The sequence below is a fragment of the Callithrix jacchus genome, chromosome 14 (assembly GCF_049354715.1).
Source record: "Callithrix jacchus isolate 240 chromosome 14, calJac240_pri, whole genome shotgun sequence".
NCBI lineage: Eukaryota > Metazoa > Chordata > Mammalia > Primates > Cebidae > Callithrix > Callithrix jacchus.
In genome coordinates, this window is record NC_133515.1 from 105,651,334 (window position 1) to 105,663,483 (window position 12,150).

Here is a 12,150-nt window from a genome sequence, read left to right on the forward strand (position 1 = left end):
GGCCGTTACTGTGACTCTACATGGTCTAAAAGCTGCCCCCAGTGTCACATGGCAATGTCATACCCCTTTCACTCCTTTCAGGTCCCCCTTCAGCAAACTGTCCAAAGGGAAGGAGATTATGTTGTTCATATTCTGAATCTGAAAAACAGAAACAAAAAGGAGATTCTTATTCAGCTTCCTTGTGAATCTAAAGTAAGGACAGCAAGGATGTTAGAACATTTGATCATGATTTACCTCCACCTAAAACCCAGCCGGTACACGTACTGTGCCTCATTCCAGTGAAGAAAAAATGTATCAAAACAGTCAATGACAGAATTACATCAAAAGCTTGGAATAAAAAAGGAAACCCTTATTCCAACTCTCAATAAGTCACAGCTCCACCCATAAGCTGGGCTGTGCTGGGGTTGATGCTCTGGGCCCCAGGCCCCATGGGAAGCTCTGAGCAGGGGAAACAAAGGCAGAGTCTTCTGTCTGCTGCAAAGGCACACAGTGAATGCTGGGTGTGAATGAGAAAATAAATGTGTGTGTGTTGGGGAGGGAGGGTGTGTGTCAATGAGTGTGTACAAGTGAGTGTGTATGACTGAGGGTGGGTAAGGTGTGCTTGTATGTGTGCTTGAGTATAAGAGTGAATGCATGAGTGAGGGTGTGTGTGAATGTGGGTACGAGTGATTGTGCAGGTGTGTGAAGGAACATGTAATTGTGTGTGTCTGAGTGTGAGTGCATGTGTGGGTGTGAGCTGGGGTGAGTGTGGATGTGACTGTGTGCATGTGAGTATGCTATGGGTATGTGTGTGTGTGACTGTGTAGGATGTGAGTGATTGTGTGAATGAGTGTGTATGTGTGTGTGTGTGACTGTGAATGAGGATATGAGTGACTGTCAGTGTGGATGTGAATGTATGTGGGGGGTGATGGTGGGGGTGTGAGGGTGTGTGGATATGAGTGTGATTATGTAGGGTGTGAGTGGTTGTGTGTGGATGTGAGTGACTGTGTAAGGGGGATGGCATGATTGTGAGTGTGTGATTGTGGGGGAGCAGTGGGGGTGATTAAAAGTGTGGGAGTGAGGGTGTGTGTTGGGGGCTGTTGCTAGGGAAAGGAGATGAATGGGAAAGGAAGGCCAAGAACCTTGGTGCCCCTATTCTTCTCCCAGAACCAAGAAGGCAAGAGAGTGGGGACATATATTGTCCACATGGATTAAATTGGGTGGAATCAAAGCCTCCTAACCAACAGGCTCATGCAGAGCAAGCAAGTCTCCATGACAGCAGTTCAAATGCAAGTCAACTTGATGTGAAGCTTCAGTCAGGAACAGCCTTCAGAGTCCGGAGCCTGAAAAGATTCCCTCCCTCAAGTGGAAAACGAGCTCGAAACCCACTTTCACACTTCCTGGGTTTGGACGACTTCCCTGAATCAACCCAATGGCCAGTCCCACTGCTGGTCCCCCGTGGCTTCTGTGACACACTGAGATCCTCGATTATAGGCCCAGAAAACAAGAAGGACAAGAGAAGGGACTTGAGGACATTATGTATTCATCTGTACCATCGAGCAAAGGAAAGTTCTATTTTTAGTATAATTACCTTAAATAGGAAGATAAAATGGCACCATTTTTAAGGCAATATTGGATTCAATTTCTACACACTATTCAGCGTACTTTTTTTTTCTTTTTTGAGACAGGGTCTCACTGTGTCACCCAGGTTGGAGGGCAGTGGTATGACCATGGCTCACTTCAGCCTCAACATCCTGAGCTCAAGTGATCCTCCCACCTTAGCCTCCTGAGTAGATGGGACTATTGGCACTGGCCACCATGCTTGCCTAATTTTTTTTTTTTTGTATTTTTTGTAGACAGGGTTTCACTATGTTGCTCAGGCTAGTCTTGAACTCCTGGACTTAAGCAATCCACCCACCTCGGCCTCCCAAAGTGCTGAGAATACAGGCATGAGCCATCGCACCTGGCCTAAATTTTCCCATTAGAAACAGAAATTTACTTGGAAAACACTGGTAAGGTGTGTAATAATGTCTGCATCAACAGCCAATTCTGCCAAATAAATAATCAATTAATGACTGTCATTTCAGAAATAACTTTTTAAGGGAACTTTTATCCTAGGACTAGATAACTCAACATTTCTCATGTACCTGTCCTTCCTCCAAGGTATGATGTTAACAGCTATAACTTGCTAAGTTCAGCCTTAAGCATTAAATTTTTAAATGCTGAAAGGTGTGGTTTAAGGCAAGGTCTTAGGGATGACAGGAAGGAACAGGGACAAATAGAAGGCCATGCTGATGAGTAACCTACAACAGCAAGCACACCTAGGTTTCCATTGTCATTGTCAACCCTGGCAGTGAGACAGGTGAGTGAGGAATGCAAGTCCCGTCACAGTCTCCACCTCAGGGTCCACATTTCCCTCTCCTTGCAAGGACACTTGCAGGCAGTCCCAAGAACCTGAATATGGAGCCAGCTCCCTCCAATGCCCATCCTTCCTACAAAGCCCTCCCTCCCTCCCTCCTCACTCGTTCAACACCCAAGAGTCATCCCTGACCCCACTGTTGCCACCCAGCCGTGGAGCATGCTTCTCAATGAATTCCAGGTTTTAACCCTATGTACGCAGGCCCGTCCTCCAACATTCCCTCTATGTCATTCTCACATCCACTGCCTCGGCTGGGCCTCACTGCTCCTTCTCAGGACTAAGGCTATGGCTTCCCCTGCTCCCTGCCACTGTCTCCTACTCTCTGCCTGCCCTAAGCCCTCCTTCAGAGTTCTGGCAGGCTTGTCTGGAGCTGTGTCCCTAATAAAGACTAAACTTATTCTTGCATTTCACACTCTCCATGCTTATTTGCCATGTTTCATCTTCATATTTCTCCAAACGGAACTCTCTCCTTCCCTGATTCTATGCATGTGCTCAATTTGTTCTATTCGACTGAAACATCGTCCCTATCCCTGCTGTTCAAAGCCTTCCCATCCGTCAGGAGTTACTCAAATGCCACCTTCTCTACTAAGCATCCTCAGCGGAATGTGATACCTCCCGCCCCCAAATCCTCAAAGATTTTTTTTTTTTGAGATGGAGTCTCACTTTCTCACCTAGACTGGAGTGCAGTGGCACGATCTCGGCTCACTACAATCTCTGCCTCCCGGGTTCAAGTGATCCTCTGGCCTCAGCCTCCTGAGTTGCTGGGATTACAAGCACCCAACACCACGCCTGGCTAATTTTTGTATTTTTAGTAGAGACAGGGTTTCACTGTGTTGCCTAGGGTGGCCTCAAACTCCTGATGTCAGGTGATCCACCCGCTTTAGCCTCCCAAAGTGTTGGGATTACAAGCATGAGCCACCGCACCTGGCCCCTTTTCTAAATTTTTAAAGGGACTTGGCAGTCTCTTCCCTGCATTCATCTTAGTGATCTCATACCCCAAGTTCTAAAGGGTAGCATCCACCTTTATTATATTTTATGTTTCCCAGAGCTCTTAGCATGAGGCTTGGCCTAGAATACAGGCTTGAAAAATATTGATGGAATAAATCAGTATACTTAAATATTTTTCTGAGCATCTAATATGTGAAAGACAGAATCTACAGGGGCTTCAGATAAAATGTTAGTTTTATTAATACCTTTAAACCAAACATAGCAAATACATGAGTGAATTCATTCATTCAAGTGTATTTATTGAGCACCTATTTTGCAGACAGCAACAGCAGGTAAATTTACAAAGGAGACCGGATGTGGTGGCTCATGCCTGTAAATCCCAGCACTTTGGAAGGCCGAGGCAAGCAGATCACCTGAGGTGAGGAGTTCAAGACCAGCCTGACCAACATGGTGAAACCCCATCTCTACTAAAAATACAAAAAGGAGCCAGGCAAGGTGGTACATGTCTGTAATCCCACCTACTTGGGAGGCTGAGGCAAGAAAATCGCTTGAACTCAGGAGGCAGAGGGTGTAGTAAGCTGAGAGAGTACCACTGCACTCCAGCCTGGTACTGGAGGAGACTCCGTCTCAAAAAAACAAAAAAAATTTACAAAGGTAAATGAAATATGATGCCTACCCTTTCAGAGGAAGAATTACATACATACACACAAAGAATATAAAACTCTAAGAATAACGCAGAGTAGCATATTTTACACTGTACAGATTCCAATGGCTCCTCATGAATGAAAGATGAGAAAACAGTGACTTCGGTTTTAGGTAGTCAGGCCACATGGCCTGGGCTTGGGAAGAAGGAAGGGTAACTGTCCCAATGACTAACCCCTGAGATGGTCACTGCCCACTCATCTACATGATCACAAAAGACCATGATAAGAGTCACTGGCGCAGGGCAATTTGGTCTTGAACCATGCTTGGCTGGGAGCTAATGCCATGCCATCTAGAACAAGGCACATGTAAGAAAGAAGGCAGCAAAAACAACCTAGAGGGGAGGGTTACAGTCGCTGGTGGGGGGCAGGCGGGCAGAAGGCTGAGTCAAAGGCACGAGAACCATCCAGTGATTAAGGCAGGTTGGGGGGAAGAGGGTTAAAGTGCCCACAAGTTAAAATTCATATTTCTAAAGAGAATCTTAGGTTTTTTATGAAGGAGGAGTATACGCATAAATGTACACATCAGTGAATGGGGAAAAACAAGATTCTCTGCAGCAGAGAAAAAAATTCTTCACAATTTGGTTTATCCGTCTATTTTGAGGTTATCGTTATTTAATTCCAATAAGAATTTAGGTGTTGATAACAGACACTAGGGTGAGAAGAGGTCAACTAAGCTTTGGTACCTACAGCAAAACATTCAAGTAGAGAAGAGTGAACACTCCATGGACACACAGACCCACTTGGTCAGCCTGTTTTCATTCTTCATTTACTTCAGCAGTGAGTGCAACCTCTGGATGCTGGGGACAGGGCCCACAGCCTAGTGGACAATGGGACACTCAATAACCAATTACAGTTTCTTTCTTTCTTTTTTTTTTGAGACAGAGTCTTGCTCTGTCACCCAGGCTGAGTGCAGTGGCATGATCTCGGCTCACTGTAACCTCTGCCTCCCGGGTTCAAGCAATTTTCCTGCCTCAGCCTCCTGAGTAGCTGAGATTACAGGCACTTACCACCATGCCCTGCTAATTTTTGTATTTTTAATAGAGACGAGATTTCACCATGCTGGCCAGGATGGTCTTGATCTCTTGACCTTGAGACCTGCCCGCCTCCCAAAGTGCTTGGATTATAATTACAGGCATGAGCCACCACAACCTATCTTTTTTTTTTTTTTAAAGACTCAGTTTCACTCTGTTGCCCAGGCTGGAGTGCAGTGGCGCAATCTCGGCTCACTGCAATCTCCGCCTCCCAGGTTCAAGTGATTCCCCTGCCTCAGCCTCCTGAGTAGCTGGGACTACAGGCACACCACCATTCCGGCTAATTTTTGTGTTATTAGTAGATGGAGTTTCGCCATGCTGGCCAGGCTCCAAGTAAGGCTCTGATGACCACTGTAAAGGAGGCATATGTGGACTGAGTGATGGCAGGAGAGGGGGCTGTGGGAGTACAAATTAGTTCGGAAAGAAAAACAAGCTAGAGATGACCTCAGTCCTCAGACTGCCTCTCCCCACTGGTAAACAGGGGTAAGTTAACAACCAAGTGGAAACTCCAAGAGCCAAGAATGAGACACCAAGTAATTTCAAAGAAGAGAACATTATTTCTAGCCTGTATACCAGAGAAATCTCTGTTAAGCAGCGGATGTGAGACAAAACTTCAAAAGATGAGGCATTCTGTCTTGTGAGGTGGAGGCAGGGGTAGGTTGAGCAAAAGGAACGATGTGGAGGGTGGTCACAGCACGGGTGTGGGCCCTGCCAGCCGCGGCAGTCGAGGAAACAGCAGGAGGCAGCAGCTGGAGAGAGAGAAGCCTGGGGCCAGGTCAAAGAGGGTAGCTTCATTCACAGTTTTTCTCTTTGGAATTATTTAAATTACCCCAAATAGGAAACTATTACTTTTCTAATCAGAAAATAAATTATTATAATAGAGACAGAAAAGTAGATCAGTGGTTGCCTGGAGCAGAGGGGAAGATGGGATTAACGGCAGAAGAGTATGAGGGCCCTTAAGGGGAGAAGAAAATGTCCTAAAAACAGATTTAAGGTGATGGTTGCACCACTTGGTAAAGTTACTGGAAATCACTGATGTGTACACTTGAAATGGGTGATTTTTATAGTATGTATAATATGCCTCAACAAAAGTGTTTCCTTTTTAAAGAAAATCTCACAAATATAAATAGAATCCCCATCAGATGGCTTCACTAATAAAGCTTCCAGACTCCTGGACATCAGCCTGCTTGCCTCTGCCTTTCCAAGCTCGGCATATGCAACCCACACAGCACACACGCCTTGTGGCTCAGGGAGAATTTCCCAGGACACGGCCGCTCTGGTCTCAGTCTGGGCCAGAGAACAAGTGCATGGGAGCCCAATATTCTTCTTGGCAGGTGTGTCCTGCAGCCTGAGGGTCGGGCACACTCTGGGCTTCCTGTGTGTCCCATGGCCTCGCGCCTGCAGGTAGGCGTTCGCCATCCTCGAGCTCTGGCTGAGAGAGACGAAAACCATGGCCAGAAGATCACTACACATCCCTTGTGCTCAGGCAGCTCCAGTCTCCATTTCTGAGTAATGATTTTCATGCTCTATGGGAAGAATTACATTATCCCTGGGTAATCCAACCGAATATTTTCCTTAGCACCAAGAAAGCATAGGGCTTTCTGTTATGTTCTGACTCACTTTTAACAAATACATTATGTAAAATGGCTTTTTAAAACATCAAGTGCAACCTGAACATAAATTATTAATCTTAATCACTGCTATTAACTTTGGGCCAACAAATAGGCTATGTATATTGCGACAGGGTTTCTGTCACCCAGGCTGGAGTGCAGTGTGCTAACTCTTTTATTTTTATTTTTTGTAGAGATGGGGTCTCGCCATGTTGCCAACACTGGCGAGTTGGTCTCAAACTTCTGGGTTCAAGCCATCCTTCCACCTCAACCTCCCAAAGTGCTGGGATTACAGGCAAAAACCACCACACTCAGCCCAGGCAATCTTTTAAAGGAACAATCCTCCCTTTCCCCCCCACCCCTCCCTTCCTGTCTTAGCTACCACCCCGCCCCAGTTCACTTGGGTATGTCTGACAAGGTGAGTAAGTAGTCAAAGGTCTGTGATCTCACAAGTAGAAATAAGATGATTCAGTCAGTGGGGCAGGCAGCATACAGGGCTATTAGACATAAAGAACAAAATCATTATGCTAATGTCACAGCTGATTAGCAAACAAAGATAGACCAGAAGGCACAGAGAGGGGAACAGAGCCAGCCAAACAGCCATCTTTTCACAATGTCCTTCCTAATATTTTTTTTTGGTGGGGGCAATGGTGGTGGGGATCTGAAAACTCCTTGCCTCTAGCTCTGTCACTTCCCACTTTCCCCCACCCCCCAGTTTACAGGTCACCCTCTCTGTTCTCTAGCCAGGGGTCAACAGCTACTGATCCAGCTCCATCTCCGGGAGCTGCAGTGCTGCCTTCTCTTTGACTTAGGCAGTGAGTAATTCTGCTTTGCCAAATGATCTTGCCCAAAGGGATCCATCTAGAAGCCTGAAGCTACAGGATTCTTACATCACAGCTATTTTTAAGGAGCAGCCAAAGGTCATTGAAAAGAACCTTTCCAACTCTAGCCTCCAGGTCTAGAAAAGAACAAGTCTTCCCAGGGCTCACCTCCAAAACCCTTAATAGAGTCCAACCTCTTTGAGGATAATCAGCTTTTCCTTTAAAAACCAATTTTGTCACCATGCAATATAAAACATGGCCAAAGATTCTCACCTAAGGTTTGCCTGCATCATGTCACTTATTTGAATATGCCCATAAATTGGAAACTTGAGCGGTAGAAGAGGTTTTGAGATAGGTGGGAGTTTTTAATTTCAGCCAATGCTGCTCAGAGTTAAATACGAATAATCATGGCTTCAAAGAAAGCAAACCACATATTCCCTTTCTGCACAGGCCAGGCAACGCTAAGTGTTGGCAGTTGTAGAAAGACCTCACCCCTCATCGCATCAATTAAGGGCATTCTTGCAAAGCCTGCAGCATTAACCAGGATATACAAGTGTGAAACAGCCTTCCAGTGCTGGAAGCTTCCAGCTACCTCCAGGAGCCTGAGCCCACGGCCTAGGACATGTGTGCGAAACAGGCATGAAAGAGTGGAACGCGGGCTTTGGACCTGTGATGTCCCACAGAACAGACACTAACTGCATGCCCCCCTTCATGTTTAAATTGATTAAACTTAAAGTTAAAAATTGAGTTCCTCAGCTGCGCTAACCACATTTCAAATGCAGTAGTCACATGTGGCTAGAGACTCATTAGGCTTGAAAGCAGATGCACACCATTTCCGTCAACGTAAAAAGTTCTATTGGGCACCAACACTTTCAACAAATGGCTTTTGAAAAGTTTTAAGCAGCTTTATTGAAGTGTCATGGACAGACAATAAACCACACATTTAAAGTGTGACTTGATATGCTACAACCCATGGATACTCCTATGAAACTATCACCAAAATCAGATTGGGAAAGTACCCTCTCAATCCGGGAGGATGTTTCCTTGTGCCCTTTTTGCTGTCCCAGTTCCCTACCTGCACGTCTCTGGCAACCCCTGATCTGCTTCTTTGCCACAGAACACTGTGCATTTTCTGGAATTTTATATATGGTATCTGGAATCATCCAGCATGTGTGCCTTTTCATCTGGCTTCCTGCATAATTACTTTGGGACTGAGCATAATTGCTGTGCGATTCATTCATGTAGTTGCGTGTACCAGTAGCTCACTTCTTTTTCTTGGCCAGTACTGTTCCATCATATGGCTACACTGCCGTTTAGCCAGACACCTGTTGATGGATGTTTGAGTTGTTTCCAGTTTGGGGGATACTACAGATACCACAAAGATGCCATGATCATTTGTGGGATGGGGACTCTTTCAAGTAGTGTCAAAAAGGCCTTTTTTTTATAAGGTGGCCTTGGAGCAGAGCGCAAAGGAGACAGGGCAGAGAGCCATGTGAGGACCTGGGGGAAGTAAGCACACTCTGTTCTGGGCCAAGGGGACTCAAACACGAAGGTCCTGGGGCAGGAGTGTGCCTGGCAGGTTCAAAGGATAGCTCTCCGTTCTTTCTAAAGGCTGCTTATCTGAAAGAACGGGTATCCAGGCAGAAAGTATTTTTGAGAAGCAGAAGGTACTGAGCAAAATGGCCTGAATAAACCACCAGACGGCACAGAGCCATTTAATTTCACTTAACCCTTACAATTAATCTGAGAAGTGCTGTGACCCCATTTGGCAGGTATGGCAACAAAAACAGGCTTGCCTCCAGGTTGCCTCCAAATCACACAACCATCAGCAGCAGAGTTGGCGAGAACTGTGAAGCCAGAGCTCTGCCTATCAGAGCTCACTATTAAAAACAGCTGGACTTAAACTCCTGCTGTCACAGGGCAAGATGGTTTACACCTGCCAGGCCAGGCTAAGCTAAGCTGGGGCTGGGCACCTGCTGCCATCCCAGGTGCTATCTCCATCAAAAAGCCCTCCTGTTACCTTTTACACAGAGTGGCCCATCAGGTATGTACAAGGGGACTCTAAACGGGAAAATCACGGATGTGGTCTGGATCTGTGTCCCTGACCAAACCTCATGTCAAATTATAATCCCCAGTGTTGGAGCTGGGGCCTGGTGGGAGGTGACTCGATCATGTGGGTGACGTTCTCATGACTGGTTTAGCACCGCACCCCTTGGCACTGTGTAGCAAGTGAGTTTAAAAGTGTGTGGCACCTCCCCGCCCTTGCCCCTGCCGGTGGCCATGTGAAGTGTTGGCTCCCTTTCACCTTCCACCGTGATTAGAAGTTTCCCCAGGCTTCCGCAGGAGCTGAGCAGAGCAGAGGCAGCCATGCTTCTGCTATAGCCTGTGGAACCATCAGCCAGTTAGACCTCTTTTAAAAAAAAATAAATAAATAAGTTACCCATTCTCAGGTATTTCTTTATAGCAGTGCAAGAACAGACTAATACAATCATCTAGGCCACTTTCATTTTTGGTGTAAATGAACAGATTTCCCCTGGGCCACAGCATTGCCTTGAAGTCTATCATACACACATGCCTGAATACATGTGTATCCACACAGACAAGCACACGTATGCACACGCATGCACACATCTACACTCTCACAGAGGGCCCTCCTGAACAGATGTGCTCAGTCCTGTCCCTGGCAGCAGACACGCTGATTCTTTAATTAAAAAGGAGAGCGAGGAGCCCTTTCTGATCCTGTTTAACACAAACTGCAAGATCAAAACCAACCAGCTGCCAAAAACACATCGGCAACTTTCACACCAGAACGAGGAGGGAAATCGCTGACCTGGTTTCTGCTCTTAATGCTGCTTCCCTGGCAGTCAACAGTTCTGATCTTTCAGGCTCTAAATGGAGAGAAAACTGGGCCTTCTGCCCCCTTCTCCACTAGAATAAACAATGAGCTTGGAGGTGTCAGTCGGCCACCAACAACCGCGCTGACACTCGCTGAAGGCCGGTCTGAGAACCGGACGGCAGCACTGGAGAACCCAGGACTCAGGCACCCGAACTACTTCTAAAACTGGATGATGGTAAACATTTACTGAAGCCATCAACCAGAAATCAAAGTACTTTTTAAAATTTATTACTTCCAAGAATCCAGGTTTAGGAAATAGCACTAACCTCTCCGTGGGACCTGGGGCACCTGAAGTCTCCATCTCAACAAGGGTAAGAGTCGGAAGCACTGGACCCAGGCTGTCCTTAAGACAGCAGTTCTCAGTGCGGCTCCTGACCAGCAAGGCCAGCATGACTACGAAGCAAGAAATAAAAAACCCTGGGCCCTACCCCAGGCCTGTGAAATCAAATACACTCAGGGAGTCCAACAGGTGTGGTCTATCAAGCCATGCCGGTGATGCTGATGCCCCCTAGTTGGAGAGCCGCAACCCTGCAGGTGAGTTGTGGAGGCCGGGGCTGGGCATTTCTAACAACTCCAGGTGCTGCCCGTGCAGCTGGCTCCTACACATTAAGATCTGGCTCCACAGGCCTCAGGGAGGTCAGAATTCTAAGAAGCCTCAGGAGATTCCAATGATACTCTTGGTGCATGGCCGGGGCCCCAAGGTTGCAAATGGGGCAAACCCCACCCACATGCCTTCTAAGCTGAAACTTGTAGTATACGGGCACTGATGCGGAGTGCCAGGCTTCAGATTTTAAGCTATGATTACCAAACAAATTAAAGTCCAAAGAAAGGGTATCGCAAACAAGCACAGGCTGCATTTCTATCAATTCATTGACAATTTCCTCAGTCAGGCAGGGGCTTGACTCCTGGCTGGGCCCATCACCCCCAGGACAAAGGGGCACAGGGTCTCCACAGCTCACAGCCCTCCTGTCTTCCTTCTCATAAACCTTCAGCTTCCAGCTCTTTCTCGGGGACCCAAAAACAGGCTCGCACCCCTACGCCCTAAGAACCCTTCCCACTTGATTTTCCTCTTCCGTTATCAACCTTTCTTAGAACAGTGAACACCTGTGGTCCCTACACCTCCACCTGCAGTAGCCACTCTTCTGCCTTTAAGATTTAAGTCTGGGAAACGCCCAAGGCTGTGCTGGTACCCAGGGTGACAGGGCTGCTCTTCTGCACCCCTGCTGTGTACATGGGTCTCTGACCACTTTGGCTCACATGCCCAACTACTATAGCCCTCCCACCCCATATCTCTACCCCCCTACAGCCCCTCCAGGCTGTATCTGCACCCCCAGTACTACACCCCCTCAATTTGGTATCTACACCCTGCTACAGCACTCCCACTCCCTATCTATACCGCTATAGAACCTTACCCCACATCTACACCTCCACTACACCTCTCCACCAATATCTACATCCACCATAAGCCCTATTCCTGATACCCACAACCCCTCAGAGCCTCTCTACCTCATATCCATACCCTCCCACAGCCCCTCCACCAATATCTACACCCACTACAGCCCCTCCACCAACATCTACACCCCACTACTACAGCCCCTCCAATACCTATACCCTACTACTACAGCCCCTCCACCAATATCTACACCCCACTACTACAGCCCCTCCACCAATATCTACACCCACTACTACAGCCCCTCCACCAGTATCTACACCCACTACAGCCCCTCCACCAACATCTACAC

The 12,150-nt window shown here is 47.0% G+C and overlaps 1 protein-coding gene across 8 annotated transcripts in view; it reads right to left on the bottom strand.

Moving 5' to 3' along the window:
- Positions 1–12,150, bottom strand: part of ASAP2 (ArfGAP with SH3 domain, ankyrin repeat and PH domain 2) — a 210,296-nt gene that overhangs the window by 81,748 nt on the left and 116,398 nt on the right. For all 8 annotated transcript variants that reach the window (XM_054245229.2, XM_035273272.3, XM_035273269.3 and 5 more), the window contains exon 4: positions 64–138. In XM_054245229.2, the coding sequence (XP_054101204.1) occupies positions 64–138 (75 nt within the window). The remainder of the gene's footprint in view (positions 1–63; positions 139–12,150) is intronic.